The 19,190-nt window shown below is 37.9% G+C and overlaps 1 protein-coding gene across 1 annotated transcript in view; it reads left to right on the forward strand.

Moving 5' to 3' along the window:
- The window catches only part of LOXHD1 (lipoxygenase homology PLAT domains 1), a 283,771-nt gene that overhangs the window by 189,861 nt on the left and 74,720 nt on the right, over positions 1-19,190 (forward strand). The window contains exons 30-31 of the mRNA XM_072605219.1: positions 13,247-13,456; positions 18,745-18,940. Of these exons, the coding sequence (XP_072461320.1) occupies positions 13,247-13,456; positions 18,745-18,940 (406 nt within the window). The remainder of the gene's footprint in view (positions 1-13,246; positions 13,457-18,744; positions 18,941-19,190) is intronic.

Below are 19,190 nucleotides of genomic sequence, written 5' to 3' on the forward strand. Positions count from 1 at the left end.
GTCAGCTTTACTACTTCTACTTTACTAGAAGGCTTAGAATATGATATTCTAGAAGGCAAAGGAGCTAGGATCATAACCAAGAGTAACCTACCCAGAAAAACTGAATATAATCCTTGTGGGGGAAAATGGAAATTTAATGAAATAGAGGACTTTCTGGTATTTCTGTTGAAAAGATCAAAGCTGAATAGAAAATCTGACATTCAAACACAAGACTCAAGAGAAGTATAACAAGGTAAATATGAAAAAGGGATCATAAAGGATTCAATAAGGTTAATTTTTTTACATTCCTATATAGGAAGATGATATTTGTAATTCCCAATAATTTTATCATTATTAGGGCAGTTAAAAGATATAGATAGATAGATAGATAGATAGATAGATAGATAGATAGATAGATAGATAGATGTAAAAAAATTAAGTGGAGAAGTAAGAAGGATGCATTAGGAGAAGGGGGAAGAAAGAGGTCAAATAGTGACATTATCTCACATAAAAGAGGAGTGAAAGGAAAAGCATTTACAATACAGGGGAAAACGGGGGTGGTGGTGATGGCAGGCAATGTTTGAACCCTACTCTCATCAGAACTGTCTCAAAGAGGGGGATAAAATGCACCCTCAGTTAAGCATAGAAATCTATGTTATCCAACAGGGAAGTAGGAAGAAAAGGGAGTAAAAGAGTGGGGTTGCTGATACAAATGAAGGTGGATTAAGGGGAGCAGTGGTGAGAAGCAATACATACTTTTGAGGAGGATGAGGGGATAAAGAAGGAAAAATATAATGCAGGGAAATACACAGTTAGTTATTATAACTGTGAATGTGAATTGGATGAACTCACAAAACAGAAGTATATAGCAGAATAGATTAAAAACAACTACCCAACAATATGTATTTTTTTTTTACAAGAAACACATTTGAAACAGAGATACATATACAGAGTAAAAGTAAGAGATTGGAATAGAATCTATTATGCTTCAGTTGAGGTAAAAAATGTGGGGGTAGCAATTATGATCTCAGACATAGCAAAAACAAAAGAAATCCTAATTAAAAGCAATAATCAGGGAAACTACATTTTGCTAAAAGGTACCATAGACAATGAAGTATTATCAATTCTAGATGTATATGCACCCAATGACATAGCATCCAAATTCTTTTTTTTTTAATTAATTAATTAATTTATTTCACTTTTAACATTCATTTTCACAGAATTTTTGGGCTCCAAATTTTCTCCCCCCTTGTCCCCTCCCCCACCCCAAAACACCGAGCATTCTAATTGCCCCCATCTGCACTCCGCTCTCTTCTCTATCATTCCTCTCTGCCCTTGTCTCCATCCTCTCCTCTGTCCTGTTGGGCCAAATAACTTTCTATACCCCTTTACCTGTATTTCTTATTTCCTAGCAGCAAGAACAGTACTTGACAGTTATTCCTAAAACTTTGAGTTGCAACTTCTTTTCCTCCCTCCCTCCTCTCCCCCTCCCTTTGGAAGGCAAGCAATTCAATATTGGCCAAATCTGTGTAGTTTTGCAAATGACTTCCATAATAGTCGTGTTATATAAGACTAACTATATTTCCCTCCATCCTATCCTGCTTCCAATTACTTCTATTCTCTCTTTTGATCCTGTCCCTCCCTGTGAGTGTCGACCTCAAATTGTACCCTCCTCCCCATGCCCTCCCTTCCATTGTCCCCCCCACCCTGTTTATCCCCTTGTCCCCCACCTTCCTGTGTTGTAAGATAGGTTTTCATACCAAAATGAGTGTGCATTTTATTCCTTCCTTTAGTGGAATGTGATGAGAGTAAACTTCATGTTTTTCTCTCACCTCCCCTCTTTTTCCCCAAACTAAAAAAAATCTTTTGCTTGCCTCTTTTATGAGAGATAATTTGCCCCATTCCATCTCTCCCTTTCTCCTCCCATATATTTCTCTCTCACTGCTTGATTTCATTTTTTTTAAAGATATGATCCCATCCTATTCAATTCACTCTGCACACTCTGTCTCTATGAGTGTGTGCATGCGCATGTGTGTGTGTGTAATCCCACCAAGTACCCAGATACTGAATAGTTTCAAGAGTTACTAATATTGTCTTTCCATGTAGGGATGTAAACAGTTCAACTTTTATAAGTCCCTTATGACTTCTCTTTGCTGTTTACCTTTTCATGCTTCTCTTCATTCTTGTGTTTGAAAGTCAAATTTTCTTTTCAGCTCTGGTCTTTTCATCAAGAATGCTTGAAAGTCCTCTATTTCATTGAAAGACCATTTTTTCCCCTGAAGTATTATACTCAGTTTTGCTGGGTAGGTGATTCTTGGTTTTAGTCCTAATTCCTTTGACTTCTGGAATATCCTATTCCATGCCCTTCAATCCCTTAATGTAGAAGCTGCTAGATCTTGTGTTATCCTGATTGTATTTCCACAGTACTTGAATTGTTTCTTTCTAGCTGCTTGCAATATTTTCTCCTTGACCTGGGAATTCTGGAATTTGGCCACAATATTCCTAGGAGTTTCTCTCTTTGGATCTTTTTCAGGTGGTGATCGGTCGATTCTTTCAATATTTATTTTGCCTTCTGGTTCTAGAATATCAGGGCAGTTCCAGGGTCTTATTGTCTTCTGCATTTTTTTGGGTCTCCTTTAGCAGGGTGCTGATTTGTTGTTCATACTTTGCTTGCAAGTCTTTTATTGCTCTTCCCAGTTTTTCCTCCACCTCTCTAACATGATTTTGAACATTTTTTGGGCTCTTTATGACCTTTTCCCAGAACTGATCCCATTGAGTGGGCTGGGATGTAGAAGCACTGACTTCTGTGTCTTCCCCTGATGGTGAGCACTGCTCTTCCTCATCAGAAGGGAGGGGAGAAGAAACCTGCTCACCAAGAAAGTAACCCTCTATAGTCTTGGTTTTTTTCCCTTTTCTGGGCATTTTCCCAGCCAGTGACTTGAGCTCTGAATATTCTCCTCACACCCACCTCACCTCCAGATCCTCCCAGCCAGCGCTTGGGGTCTGAGACTCAAATGCTGCTTCCCAGCCTCAGTGCTTTGGGCGGGGGCAGGGCTGCTATTCAGTGTGAGATTATGGTCAGGTGCTCAGGTGGGGGCAGGGCCACCTCATGGGCTCAGTTCCCTCAGGGGTTTATGCAAAGACCTTCAACAACAGATCCGGGCTCCTGCCTGCTTGGGGAGCCTTGGTCTGCTCCTGCCTCCGCTGTTGCCTCCCGAGGGGGCCTGAGTATGGGGGCACCCCACTCCCCTCTCAACCCACCAAAGAGACCTTCTCACCGATCCCTGTCACCTGTGGGTGGAGGGACCCGCGTGGCTGCTGGAGAGCCCATCCCTGAAGTCCGCTCGTATCTGGTCCTCTCGGTGCCGGCCGGTGCAGGGCTGGGCTGGGCTCCGAGTCCATAGCGCGATGGACCTTTTGCGAGAGGTTTGCAGGTCCCTTTGGAACAGAAATCTTATCTGCTCCACTATTATGTGGTTTCTCCTGCTCCCGAATTTATTGGCGGCTCTTTGCTACAGATATTTCATGGGCTGTGGGTTCAGAGCTAGCGTATTTGTGTGTTTCTACTCTGCCATCTTGGCTCTGCCCCCCTACACATCCATCCAAATTCTTAAAGGAAAAGTTAAATGAGTTACAGGAGGAAATAGTAAAACTATAATAGTGGGTGACTTCACCTTTTGCATCTCAGAACTAGATAAATCTAACCATAAAATAAACAAGATAGAAATTAAAGAGATAAAATTTTGGGAAAGTTAGCTATGACAGACCTCTGCAGAAAATGGAATGAAAAGGAGTTTATCTTTCATTCAGCTTACACCTTCACAAAAATTTACCATATACTAGGACATAAAAATCTCATAACCAAATGCAGAAAAGCAGAAATATTAAATGCATCATTTTCAGACCATAATGCAACAAAAATTACATTTAACAAGTAGCCATGGAAATGGGTTAACAATCAATTGGAAACCAAATAATCTAATCCTAAAGAATGAGTGAGTCAAAGAACAAATCATAGAAACAATAAATAATTTCATTAAAGAGAATAACAATGAGAAAACATAACAATATTTATGGGATGTAGCCAAAGTAGTATTTGAGGAAAAATTTATGTCTATTAATGCTTACATCAATAAAATGGAGAAAGAACAGATTGATGTATTCATGCAATTTAATAAGTAAGTCATGCAATTTAAAGAAAACTAGAAAAAAAATTAAAAATCCCCAGATAAACACAAAATTGAAAATCCTGGAAATCAAAAGAGACATTAATAAAATTGAAAGGGAGAAAGACATTCAACTAATAAATAAAGCTAGGAGCTGGTGGAATATCTATACATGTGTCAACAAGAAAATAGATAAACAATTGGTTGATTTTATTTTAAAAAAAGAAAGAAGAAAACCAAATAACCAGTAGCAAAAATGACAAGGGTGAGTTCACCATCAGTGAAGATGAAATTAAAACAATTATCAGGAGCTATTTTGCCCAATTATATGCCAATAAATCTAAGTGAAATTTTTTTTTGTATTCAAATTTATTTATTTAAGTTTTCAACATTCATTTCCACAAAATTTTGGGTTCCAAATTTTCTCCCCATTTCTCCCCTCCCTCCACCTGAAAATGCCGAGCATTCTAATTACCACTATCACCAATCTGTCCTCCCTTCTAACATCCCCCCCTTCCCTTATCCCCATCTTCTCTTTTGTCCTCAAGGGCAAGATAAATTTCTATATCCCATTACCTGTATTTCTTATTTCCTAGTTGCAAGAACAATACTTAACAGTTGTTCCTAAAACTTTGAGTTCCAGCTTCTCTTCATCCCTCCCTCCCCATCCATTCCCTTTGGGAAGGCAAGCAATTCAATACAGGCCATATCTGTGTAGTTTTGCAAATGACTTCCATAATCGTCATGTTGTGTAAGAACTAACTATATTTCCCTCCATCCTATCCTGCCACCCATTTCTTCTATTCTCTCTTTTGATCCTATCTCTCCCCAAAATTGCTCTCTCCTCCCACTGCCCTCTCTTCCTTCATCCCCCCTATGCTGCTTATCCCCTTCTCCCCTACTATCCTGTATTGTAAGATAGGTTTTCATACCAAAATGAGTGTGCATTTTATTCCTTCCTTTAGTTGAATGTGATGAGAGTAAGCTTCATGTTTTTTCTCTCACCTCCCCCCTTTTGCCCTCCACTGAAAAGTCTTTTACTTGCCTCTTTTATGAGAGATAATTTGCCCCATTCCATTTCTCCCTTTCTCCTCCCCATATATTTCTCTCTCACTGCTTAATTTCATTATTTTAAGATATGATCCCATCCTATTCAATTCATCCTGTGCTCTCTCTCTCTCTCTCTCACACTCGCACACGTGTGTGTGTGTGTGTGTGTGTGTGTGTGTGTGTGTGTAATCCCACCAACTACCCAGATACTGAAAAAAGTTTCAAGAGTTACAAATATTGTCTTTCCATGTAGGAATGTAAACAGTTCAACTTTAGTAAGTCCCTTATGACTTCTCTTTGCTGTTTACTTTTTCATGCTTCTTTTCATTCTTGTGTTTAAAAGTCAAATTTTCTGTTCAGCTTTGGTCTTTTCATTAAGAATGCTTGAAAGTCCTTTATTTCATTGAAAGACCATTTTTTCCCTGCAATATTATACTCAGTTTTGCTGGGTAGGTGATTCTTGGTTTTAGTCCTAGTTCCTTTGACTTCTGGAATATCATAATCCAAGCCCTTCGATCCTTTGATATAGAAGCTGCTAGATCTTGTGCTATTCTGATTGTATTTCCACAGTACTTGAATTGTTTCTTTCTAGCTGCTTGCAATATTTTCTCCTTGACCAGGGAATCTGGAATTTGGCCACAGTGTTCCTAGGAGTTTCTCTTTTTGGATCTCTTTCAGGAGGTGATTGGTGGATTCTTTCAATATTGATGTTGCCCCCTGGTTCTAAAATATCAGGGCAGTTTTCCTTCATAATTTCATGAAAGATAATGTCTAGGCTCTTTTTTTGATCATGGTTTTCAGGTAGGCCCATAATTTTAAAATTGTCTCTCCTGGATCTATTTTCCAGGTCAATTGTTTTTCCAGTGAGATATTTCATATTATCTTCCATTTTTTCATTCTTTTGGTTTTGTTTTGTGATTTCTTGGTTTCTCATAAAGTCATTAGCCTCCATCTGTTCCATTCTAATTTTGAAAGAACTATTTTCTTCAGTGAGTTTTTGAACTTCCTTTTCCATTTGGCTAATTCTGCTTTTGAAAGCACTCTTCTCCTCATTGGCTTTTTGAACCTCTTTTGCCAATTGAGTTAGTCTGTTGTTAAAGGTGTTACTTTTCAGCATTTTTTGGGTCTCCTTTAGCAGGGTGTTGACTTGCTTTTCATGCTTTTCTTGCATCTCTCTCATTTTTCTTCCCAATTTTTCCTCCACCTCTCTTACTTGATTTTCAAAATCCTTTTTGAGCTCTTCCATGACCTGAGCCCATTTTTGAATATTTATTTTGGATGTTTGGGATATAGGAGCCTTGACTTTTATGTCTTTTCCTGATGGTAAGCATTGTTCTTCCTCATCAGAAAGGATGGGAGAAGATATCTGTTCACCAAGAAAGTAATCTTCTATGGTCTTATTTTTTTCCCCTTTTTTGGGCATTTTCCCCAATGAGTTACTTGACTTTTGGGTCCTTTGTCAAGAGTAGGATATACCCTGGGAATCTGTGAGATCTCAGTTCCTCCAAGGTGGCACAATCAAGCATGTACTGGTCTGGACGCAGAGAGGGATTTTTGTGCCCAGAATCTTAGCAGTTACCTCTCCACAGCCACTTGGCCTCCACTTCCACCAAGACAGCACTGGGGGCTGATTTTCAGATGAGCTGGATGGGCAGGGCTGCCATTCAGTGTGAGACAAAGACCAGCTCACCCAGGGCCTCCATACAGGGCTGAGGTAAGATTCAGCTCTTCAGTGCCCCCAGGGGTTTTTACACTCCAACAATGGAGCTGTCTGTACAGGCTGCTGTGCAGCCTCTGTGGGCACTGCCTGCTGCCAGAGCTATGGAAGGCCCTTCTCCCTTCCTGGCCAGCTGAAAAAACCCTGTCACTGACCTTTGGTGCCTGTGGGTTGAGGTATCTGGGAACCGCTGCTCCAGGGACTGGGGATTCCGAGACTGGAGATTCTGCCATGGAGGGCTGTTGTCAAGCCACACCATGTGGCCACGGCTGGACTCCACTCCACTCCACATCTGGTGTAACTGATGTTTCCCGTGGGCCTTTCAGGTCACCCTGGGCTTGAAATCTCCTCCACTCTATTGTGCTCCACTTCTGCTGCTCCAGAATTTGTTGAGAGTCCCTCTCTACACATATTTTGTGGGCTGTCTGGGGAGACCCTGCGTATGTGTGTCTTTGTACTTAGCCATCTTGGCTCTGCCCCCAATCTAAGTGAAATTGATGAATATTTATAAAAATATAAACTGCCCAAATTAACATGAGGGAATAGAATATTTAAATAACCTTATCTTAGAAAAAGGAATTGAACAAACTATCAATGAGCTCCCTCAATGAAAAAAGAGAAAAATAAAAAATCCCCAGGAACAAAGGGATTCACAAAGTGAATTCTATCTCACATTTAAAGAACAACTAATTTCCATTCCATATAAACTATTTGGAAAAATAGGCAAAGAAAGAGTCCTACTAAATTTCTTTCACAATATAAGTATGACACTGATGCCTAAACCAGGGAAAAGCAAAAACAGATAATGAAAATTATAGACCAATTTCTCTAATAAATATTGATGCAAAAAAAAAAAATTAAATGAAATACAAGCAAGGAGACTACAGTAATATATGAGAAATACATGACAAAAATGTGGAAGAAGGTGGCCTAGCAGTGCCAAATCTCAACCTGCATTACAAAACAGTAATTACCAAAACAATCTAGTATTGACTAGGAAATAGAGTGGTGGATCAGTGGCAAAGATTAGATACACAATTATGACCACATGGAATTTATACAAGACATACAGGGCTGATTTAATATTAGTTAAGCTCTCAGCATAATGGACCATATTAACAACAAAAACAATAAAAATTATATGATTGTCCTGATAAATATAAAAAATCTTCTCACAAAATACAGCATTCATTCCTATTAAAAACACTTGAAAGCATAGGGAGAAGTGAAGCTTTTCTTTAAAGCGTTAAACTAATATCTATCTAAAACCATCAGCAAGTATAATCTATAACAGGAATAAACTAGAAGCCTTCCCAAGAAGATCAGGGGTGAAGCAATGATGTCCCTTATCACCACTGCTATTTAATATTGCACTAGAAATGTTAACTATAGCAATAAGAGAAGAAAAAAAATGAAGGAATTAGAATAGGCAATGGGAAAACAAAGCTATCACTCTGTAGATGATACGACGGTATATTTAAAAAATCCGAGAGAATAAGGATAAAAAAAGAACTAGATGAAACAATTAACAATTTCAACAAAGTTTCAGAATATAAAATAAACCCACATAAATCATCAGCCTTTCTATATTTTACCAACAAAGACCAGCAAGAAGAAATAGAAAGAGAGATTCCATTATTCCAATATAAATCAGTTGAGAGTCTACCTTTCAAGACAAATCCAAGAACACAAATAGTCAGATTTAAGCAATTAGGGAAATATGAATTGTCCATAAGTAGACTGAGCCAGTATAATAAAAATGACAATTCTACCTAAGTTAATTTGCTTTTTTAGTATCAATTGAACTATCAAAAATATTTTATAGATCTGAAAAAATAATAATTTCATCTGGAAGAACAAAAGGTAAAAAATATCAAGGGAAGCAGTGAAAAAAATGTGAAAGAAGGTAGCCTAGTAGTATCAAATCTCAAACTGTATTACAAAGTAGTAATTATCAAAACAATCAAGTACTGTCTAAGAAATGGTATGGTGCATCAGTGGTATAGATTAGACACACCATACACAGGAATAAATAGCCAAAATAATCTAGTGTTTGATAAACCAAGCAATGCAAGCTTTTAGGACAAGAACTCATTCTTTGACAAACATTGCTAGGAAAACTGGAAAGCAATTTGGCAGAAACTAGGACCAACATTTTACACTATAGACCAAGATAAGGTCAAAGTGCATATGTGATTTAGACAAAATGAAGATATCGTAAGCAAATTAGGGGAGCAGGGAAAATTTTACTCACTGGATCTATGAATAGGGAAAGACTTTATGACAAAACAAAAGATAGCATTATGGAATGTAAAACAGATAATTTTGATTATATTAAATTATTGTTTTTGCAAAACAAAATCAGTGCAGCCAAGATTAAGAGGACAATAGGAAATGGGGTAGAAGGGAATTATAATTTTCTCTTATAAAGGCATAATTTCTCAAATATGTAGAAAATTGAGTCAAATTTATAAGAAGTTATCCCCCAAATGATAAATGGCCAAAGGACATAGTTAGTTTTCAGAAGAAAAATTCCAAGTTCTCTATAGTCATATGAAAAAAATACTCTAAACCACTACTGATTAGAGAAATGTAGATTAAAGCAATTCTGAGATATCATCACACATATCAGATTAGCTAATATCACAGAAAGGAAAAATGACAGATATTGGACGGGGTGTTGAGCAGTTGGGGCACTAATGCACTGTTAGTGGAGTTGTGAACTGATCCAACCATTCTGGAGAGCAATTTAGAACTATGTCCAAAGGGTAATTAAATTGTGAATAACTTTTGATCCAACAATACCACTATTAGGTCTATATCCCAAAAAGATCAAAGAGCAAAAGGAAAAGGACATATATATACAAAAAATAGAAGGGAAAAAAACTCTTTTGGGGTGGCAAAGAATAGGAAGTTGAGGAGATGTCCATCATCCCCTGAATAAGTTGCAATGATTGTGACAGAATACTATTGTGCCATAAGAAATGATGAGCCAGATGGTTTCAGAAAAAAACCCTCCAAAGACTTCTATGAACTGACGCAAAGTGAAGTGAGCAGAACCAGGATAATATTGCACAGAGTAACAGTAATATTTTACATTGATCCACTTTAGTTGTTCTGATCAATACAATGATCCAAGACAATTCTAAAGGACTTATGATGAAAAATGCCATCTATTTGTAGAGAAAGAACTTGTGGAGTCTGAATGCAGTTTGAAGCATACTTTTAAAGCTTTGGTTTTTTGGATGGTTTTTGGTTGTGTTTTCTTTTGCAACATGGCTAATATGGAAATATATTTTGCATGACCTTATATGTATAATCTATATCAAATTGCTTACCGTATCAAGGAGGAGCAAGAAGAGAGAGGGAAGAAGAGAATTTGGAAGGCAAAATTTTTTAAAATGAATTTTAGAATTTTTTGTGCATTTAAATGACAAATATTTAATGAAATTAAACCATACTGGGGGGAAAATAATGGCACACAGTTAATGTCAGAACCAAGCTTAGAACCCAGTTAAAACAGGTTGTCCATTTGTAGACACAAAGATATTTTCAGTATTATCAAATTCAAGCATAAACCTAGATGTATACTGGCCCAACACTAATCATAACCACTGGCCTCTGACTCCTTGTGTTTTGGCCAACTCAGAGTCGAATTTGAAATCTCTATTTCCCTAGAAGGAACCCATTTCTCCTGGGAATATGGTAAATAAAATATATCTCCCCTGAACCAATGCCAAAATCCAGGCCAGGAATAGGATACATATATACATACATATATATACAAACATATGCACACATACATATACATGCATATATAATATATACATACACAGCACACACACACACACACACACACACACACACACAAAATCTCCTGACCCCCAGAAACTTTAGAACAGGGTTCATTGAGAAGACTTGATGAGAGTTTCCTTACATTGCACACACCAAGAGTCACTGCTCTAAAAGAGTCTCCCAAATTATCTCTAAATTACTTTAAGAAGCTGCTAATGTCCAGATAACCAGTAAGGAGTAGGGATATCCATTCTAGACTGTGTGGGTGCAATTTCAGAATAGGAATGAGAGACAGACACTTCTAAAAGGGTGGTATTGTAACTCTGCTGAAGTAGCTAAAATTAAATGAATGGGGGAAGATACATAAGTGCCTACTGTGTGCCAACAGTGATGACCAAGGAGAGTTTTGGTGTGAGGAGTCACAGGAGTCAACTTACACATAGTAAGCTGATCCATAGGGCAGATGATGTAATAATAATATTGATCTGAAAGTCTAAAGAAAGAAGTTAAAACCTGGGTTCCTAGGAGTGGTGGTAGGACAGTTGGCAAGATGTGATCTGGGGCCATCTAGACATAGTGATCTGGGTGAATTTGAACTCACTCACCAATCATGACTGTTCAACCCAGTATGGGAGTTTCTAAGTTAAATTGGAGTATTGGCACCTGGATGTCTGATTTGGGTTGTGGTGTACCTCTTGGAATGGAAGAGTCAGATATGGTCCGTAGAGGATAGTGTATTTATACACTCTTTGTCTGGGACCCTGGACGTGTGGGACTGTCAAGTTCTGCTGCTTCAGCAGGTTCAGTACCACAGACAGTTCCTGTTTCCTCTGATTCTTAGGCCTGAGCAGTGGCAACTAGATTCTCCACCATCCGCAGTTTAAGAAGAGCTGAAGGGGTCATGAGTGGAAAAAGTTTAAGAAGCCCTAAACTAGACTACAGTGCCAGTCTGCCACACGTGCTCACATGAGGAATATGCTGAGGGTGTTTACTTATATCTGTCTTTTTCCACTTCCTTCCTCCATTTTTTCTTTGCATTTGCATTAGTATTTGATTATACAAGCACCAGTTGTGAATCAATTTGTATGCCTCTTTTGAGTTTAGACTCTGAATTATTTTCTTCTCTTTGAAGCTGTTATATTTCAACAAGATTTTTTCCCCTTCCTTTTTATAGCCCCTTCTACTCCATTTAACCAATTTTTTGAGTCCAGTTAGGCCAATTACCTTCCTGTATATGACCAAAAGATTGGAAGATAGGAATTTAAGAGACTTTAGAGATATCCTCTATTTTACCACATTTTGTAGATGAGAAGATTGAATAACATAGTGAAGTGATCCCAAGGCATACAACCAAGAAATTGGGTATATAGTCCTAGTTTTGTTACTATAGGCTTTGGTATTTAACCTTTTGGGTCCTCAGATTATTTGTCTGTAATAGTGAAAATAATATCCATCCTGCCTCCTTCACAAAACAGGATATATGTGTGAAAGTTCTTTAACATCAAAAATCCATCCCTTTGTGCTGATGAAACAATGCTTTATGTAGAAAATCTTAGAAAATCAGCAAAGAAACTAATTGAGACAATGAATAGCTTCAAAAAAGTAAACCCCCAAAACCAATAGCATCTTTATATAGCAATAATGAACTCCAGAATTAATTAATAGGAAGGGAAACCTTATTAAACATAACTACAAAATGCACAAAAGAGCTGAGAGTCAATCTACCAAGGGGCATTCAAAACCTGTATAGATACAACTGCAAGATACTCTTTAAAGAAAAAAAAATAAACTTAAAAACTGTAGGGATATTCAATGCTCATGGATAGGCCATGCCAATATAATAAAAATGATGACACTGCCTAAATTTAATTTACAGACTTAATGCTGTAACAATCAGCTACCAAGGGGATACTTTGTCAAGCTGGAAAAATAATAATAGAATTCATTTGGACAAATAAAAGATCTAGAACTTCAATAATGGAAAAAATAAGAATGAAGGGGAAATAGTACTCCTGACATCATATTATACTAAAATGCAGTAATCATCAAAATAAATCTGTAGTGCTTAAAAATTGAAACATAGATTAATGAAACAGACTAGACAAGAATGAATCAGAATCAATAGAATTCATCAACCCAGTGTTTGACAAAACAGAGAACATAAATTGGAGAATTCCATATTTGATGAGAACTGCTGGGAAAACTAGAATGCAGTTTGACAGAAATTAGTTTTAGAACAACATATTATAACACATGCTGCAAAAAGCTAAAAATGGATATGTGATCTGAAAATTAAAAATCATATTTCTATTAAAAAGTGAAGGACATAGCAAAAGTATTATGTGAATGCAAGGTATTTTTGAGACTTTTTATTTCATTTCTTATTTTCTGCAGGTAGAACTCTTTTTTTTCTGAGGCCAAAGGTCTCCTTTCTGCTCCTAGAAAAAGTCTGGGTCCCTTTTTCTGCACGATATGCTTTGGGAGGTAATTGGAAAACAGGATTTTGCTCCTGGTGATACTTCTTGTCTGGGTTCTGCAGGCTGACACCTTCATCATAGAGGCTGCTGACCTGGGCGTCATATATAAGATCAAACTCCGACATGACAACAGCAAATGGTATGCTGATTGGTATGTGGAGAAAGTTGAAATCTGGAATGATACCAATGAAGATGAGTTTCTGTTCCTCTGTGGACGCTGGTTGTCCTTGAAAAAAGAGGATGGACGATTGGAACGACTCTTTTATGAGAAGGTACTATGAGGGCAGGAAGACAGAACCAAACCCAGGACTTTGTTGCCACACCACATCTGATTTTTCCATCCATGCTCCATATTCCACTCTCTGGGTGAGAAGCATGACCCTTTAGGATGGTAGAATCATACATTTGGAGTTAGAGAAAACCTTATAAGTCATTTAGTCTAAGACTCCTATCATTTTACTTACAAGAAGACTGAGGTACAGATATGTTAAATCGCTTGCTCAAGGTCATATTGGTGGTAAGTCAGAGGCAGGTTTTGAATACAATAACTGATTCCAAATCTATCATCTTTCCTATTGTACCTTGTGGGGTTTAATGAGAATGTTCCTGAAGGCACCGTCTTCAACCCTACTTTACTTCCTTCACAAATTTCATTCATTCCCATGGCTTCCTCTCTCACCTCCAAGCAATTATCTCCAAAATCTATATTTTTGTGTCTAACTCCTCTTCTGAGCTACAGATATCCATTTCCAATTAGAATGACTCCAATTGGATGTCTCACTAGCACCTCAAACTCATCATCTCTCAAATTGAGTTCCTTATTTTTTCAACAAAACCCACTTCTCCTTCTGACTTTACCATTTCTATCAATGATAACTCATTCATCTAATCTTGTATGTTCATAACCTTGATGTTACCTCTTATTTTTGCTCTCCTCTGCCTTTTTTTAAATCAGTTTCCAATCCTGATAATTTCTACCTCTTTAAAATATCCTTTGTTTTATCCATTCCTTTCTATATCCATAACCACCACTCTAGTCCAGGTCCTCATTAGCACTTCCCTGGGCTATTGCAACAATTTCTACCAGATATTCCTGCTTCTGTTTCTCCCATCCCTCATTATTTGGATTCACCCTTCCCACCACTGCTAGGTAGATCTTCTTTATGCATAAAGCTAGGTATGTCACTCTTCTGCTCAAAAAATTGCTTTGCTCTGCTATTCAAGATATTCTACAATATAGTGTTATACAATATAGTTGTTTCTAGTTGTGCTTTCCATAACTTTACAGAATTATCAAAACACAGAATCTAACAAGTTGGAAAAGACATCTGGGTCTACCTAGTCCAGCACATACTTGAAGAAGCACATACTTGAAGAAGCACATACAACTGAGATTATACATAACAAGTATTTTTTTCCTTAAAGATGTCTTGTACAGGAGAACTCACTACCATCTGCAGAAGTCAATTTTACTTTTGGATGGCTCTAATTAGCTAGGTGGTGCCATGGTACATAGAGTGCCAGATCTGGAGTCAGGAAGACTGATCTTCCTGAGTTCAAATCTGACTCCAGACATGTAATAGCTGTATGACCTTGGGTAAGTCACTTAACCCTGTTGACTTCAGTTTTCTCATCTGTAAAATGAGCTAGAGAAGGAAATGGCAAACCACTAAAGTTTCTCTGCCAGGACAACTCGAAATGGGGTCATAGAGAGTCAAATATGACTGAAAAATGACTGAACAAAGACTAAGAAATTTTTCCTAAATCATACTTTAAGTTGCCTCTTTAACTTCCATTGTATTTCTCTACATATTCACCAGCCCATTTCACTTTCTTCTATATATGCAACACTTCAGCCAAACTTGGTGTTGTACTATTTTTTTATATGTCTCATAGTATCCCATCATTTTCTCTTTGCTCACACTGTTCTCCTTGCTTCCTTATCCATCCTCTAAAGTCCAACTTAAATGCTTTTTCATTCATGAAAACCTTTCTGGTCTTCCAGGTTAGGAATCATTCTTAGACTTCATGTTTCTTGAATACATTTATCAAGCATTAAATTGTTATGTAGCTGTATACCTATGTATTACATCCCTCCATTAGAATATGTTATATGGGAGGGGGATTTTGTTGTTCTGTCGTTTCAGTCATGTTCAACTTATCATGACACCATTTGGAATTTTTTTGGCAAAGATCACTGGCGTGGTTTGCCACTTCCTTCTCCATTTTACAAATGAGGAATTGAGGCAAATAGAGTTGTGACTTACTGGCCCAGGGTTACGTAGCTAGAAAGTGTCTTAGACCAGATTTGACTCCAGGCCAAGCACTCTATCCATTGTGCCACTCAAGGGTAAGAATAGTGCCTCACTTATTTGTATCCCCTAATACCTGGCACTCTGCTGTTTGTACAGTGGAGTCTTATTATTTATTGAAGTATGTAGGGGGGGAGGAGCACAGGGCTAGGCTTCAAGAGACCAACTGTGTGAACTTAGGTCACTTCCCTTCTCTGAGTCTCAATTATCTTATTTGTGAAATGAAGGAGTAGGAGTAAATTATCCCAAAGGATATTCTAGCTCTGACATTCTGAGATTCTATAGAGGTGGAGAATATAATTGAGAATGAATTCAAGAGTGATTGGGGAAGGCTTCTTTGCTTCCAAATATCTTCCCTACGTAACAGACCTCTTAAAGTATCCAAAATTCCAACTATGTGAATCTTATTTATTTGGATTAAGATATTATTAGTACTCCTCTTCTTAGATTATATAGCATTTACTTATCTCTGTACATGTTCTATCCATCAAGAGAACACAGGCTCCTTGAAGGGAGGGACTATTTTTTTCTCTGTGTCTTCATCATTTAATGTTATGTCTTTTATATAATGTCCCCTTTATAAATGTGAGTTAAATTGAATTGAAATCTCAATGGGAGAGGGTGATACTTTGAGGTGCGAATGGTCATTCTGCTCCTTGATGTAAAATATTTATCAGATAATATTAACTCACAGTTATATAATGCTTTAGTTCACAAAGTACCTTTTCCACAACAACCTTGTGAAGTAAGTAATATTAATTTTATTATCTCCATTTTACAAATGAGATAAATGAAGCTTGGTGATCCCATTATTTGCCCATGATTGAATGACTAGGAAGAATCAGAGATTCTACTATACAGCAATATTTTAAACAGATAGCAAGTGTGAGCCTTTCACTTAGGGAATAGGAATTTTTATATCAGGGAGGAAGTAAGAATAATGTAAAATAGGGATGTTTAGGGAAGAGAAAGGAATGGCAGCAAACAGAAGCAAAACAGCAAAAAGAAGGAAATAGTACAGTGAAAAAGGCCCCAGTCAAGTTAGAAAACCTGGCTTCAAGTCCTGGTTACATCAGCTATTAGCCTGAGGCCTTGGGCCAGTCATTTCCCCTGCTCTGGATTTGTTTCCCTTTCTATATAATGAAGACACTGGACTATTAAAAGTTTCTAACCTGGGATCCATGAACTTTTTTGAAAATGCATTTTGGAAACTGAATTTAAATACAATGTGTTTCCTTTGTGATACCACATATTTTATTTTATGCACTTAAAAGCATCATTCTGAAAAGGCATTCACATCTGACCAACATCTGACCAACAAAGATGTCAATGAGACAAAAATGTTAAGAATACCATGACTAAATGATCTCTAAGGTCCCTTAGAGCTCTTAGTGCTCTATAAAGTACTGGAAACACCTATGTCACAATTTTGCCATGTTTTGTTTGGGGAGGAGGGGGAGCAGCAAGAGCAAGAAGCAGATGCCCTCCTTCTCTAGCCATTGTCTTTCTACCTCTCCCATTGGTGGAATGAGGAGGCTCCCATTGGTTGCTTTCCTATCCCCAGGGTTTTCATCCCTAGTTTCACCATTAACTTGTCCTACTCCAACCACATCACACCTGAATAGACAATAAATCAAAATAACCAAACTTTAGCTCTTTGTGCCCACTTAGGCAAATCACTTCAAGTCTCTATAGAGTTGTACCTAGGGTAAATCAGAGGGCTTTTCCCAAATGTACTGAATTTAGAGAGTGCTGACAGTACTTGCAATTGTTCAGCAGCTAAATTAACAAGAATAATTAGTTAAAGAAGGAAACTACTAGATGGCAGGTTTGGGTGAGTCTCTTCCCCTCCTCGACCTGTGTCCCACCCCCAACAATAACTGATATCCTGGATATTCCTACCTTCACTCAACTAAGGGCAATCTTCATACTGTTTGCCCAGAATACCCAAATGTCTAGTTGCATCTCTGTAACCAAGAGGTTATATGTTCCTCATTTCTAAAATGAGAGAAATAATTTTTGTTCCACTTGTCTCCCAGGTATGGATTGAAGATAAAATGAGCATTGTAAATGTGAAGGTCAAAGCTCAGAATCAATGAAAATGATTGTGTCATTTCCTAGGACTTCATGAGAAGTGGGAAAGGCAGATCAGAATTCCTCCATGCTTTATTAAATGGTTTGATGTAATTTTATTTCATTTAACACAGTGAATGTGTTGCTGCACTACCCTACTCCATCCCCAATCCTGGTACCCTGGTCACCATTGGTGATGAACTCCTAACCCATCCTTAAAAAGCAGCCTGTGGCCAGACCTGCATTCAAAACTTTTCAGCTTTATGGGACCTGCTTGAGCTCATGGCATGGCATGCTGGCATGGCCTTTATAAAAGTAGGATCACTTCCCATGTAAAATTCAATTCAACAAGTTTTTCTTAAGCACCTATGGTATACTTGGTGCTTGAGGATGCAATGTCTAAAATGAAACACATTTCTTGCCTTCATGGATATCCATTCTCAGGTGAGAGGGAGGAGGGAAAGCAACATGTCCACAGAGAAGCAAATACAAAATTTTGCAAATAAATGCAAAATAATGAGGAGATGCTCTAGCCTTATGGGATCAAGAAAGAGTCCACACAAAAGCAGGAGGTATAATAAGGTATGGAGGATACCATCACTTTAGAGGGGAAAAGTATTATTACCCTCATTAGTAATGGTTATCTTGTGATTGTCTTGAAGGCTTTGATTTGATCAAAACAAGAAGAAGTCTACTGGCATGTAAGAAATTGAATTTCCTCACCTCTTTGACTTGTGATTTGTGATCTTCCTTGGGCACTCATGGTTCAGCACCACAGCAACAATATAGGTATTTTTAGGGCTGCAGCTGGTGTAGAAGATAAGGTTATAAAAATAATAATTATGATAATAATGACATATTTGCATAATAATATAAGCTTTTCAAAGTGCTTTCATGCTTCTCATATCATCCTAATAAAACCACTCTGAGGAAGGAAAGGTAGGTAGTGTCTCTGTTTTACTTATGAGGAAATTGGCACCCAGAAAAATTAAGTACTTTGGCCAACCTAGTTAGAGGTAGAGCTAACACCTGAATCCAGGGTCCATGATTCCAAATATAATTTTCTTCCTATATAGAAGATCTCTGTCATCTGAGCTCCATTAAACCCTAAAGATAGAATTTACTTTACCATATTCTGCCTCTTTACCATATTCTACTATCTCTGTGATCACAAGGTGAATGTATGGAAATGGTCTGGGACTCGGAGAGTACTGACCTTCATTTCTTCTGGTCAGGAATATGAAGGTGACCGAAGCAGCAACTGCAGCAGCCCCGCTGACTTCTGGGAGATGACTCTCAGTTCTAAGATGAGTGAAATCGATATAGATACTATAACTGGCCCTTTGGTGAACTACGTTCAGGAAGGTCCATGTAAGACACTGCCTCTGGTGGGGAAGGGAAGCTGGGGAGGGAGAAGAAAGAACCCATGAGAGGGGAGGGATGCTGGGGGAGAAGCAGGAAAAATGGAAATTCAGCAGCGCCTGCCTAGTCAGGGCTGGAGCTGTCCGCTAGATGTCTGTTCTGAAAGGGGCCCTTTTCCGCCAGGAAAATGGGGCTAGTGACTCACTGTCAGTAAAGAACTGATTTGGAGTTCTTGTTCTATTTAACGAGTGCTATGTTG

Source organism: Notamacropus eugenii, chromosome 4 (genome assembly GCF_028372415.1).
Source record: "Notamacropus eugenii isolate mMacEug1 chromosome 4, mMacEug1.pri_v2, whole genome shotgun sequence".
Lineage (NCBI taxonomy): Eukaryota > Metazoa > Chordata > Mammalia > Diprotodontia > Macropodidae > Notamacropus > Notamacropus eugenii.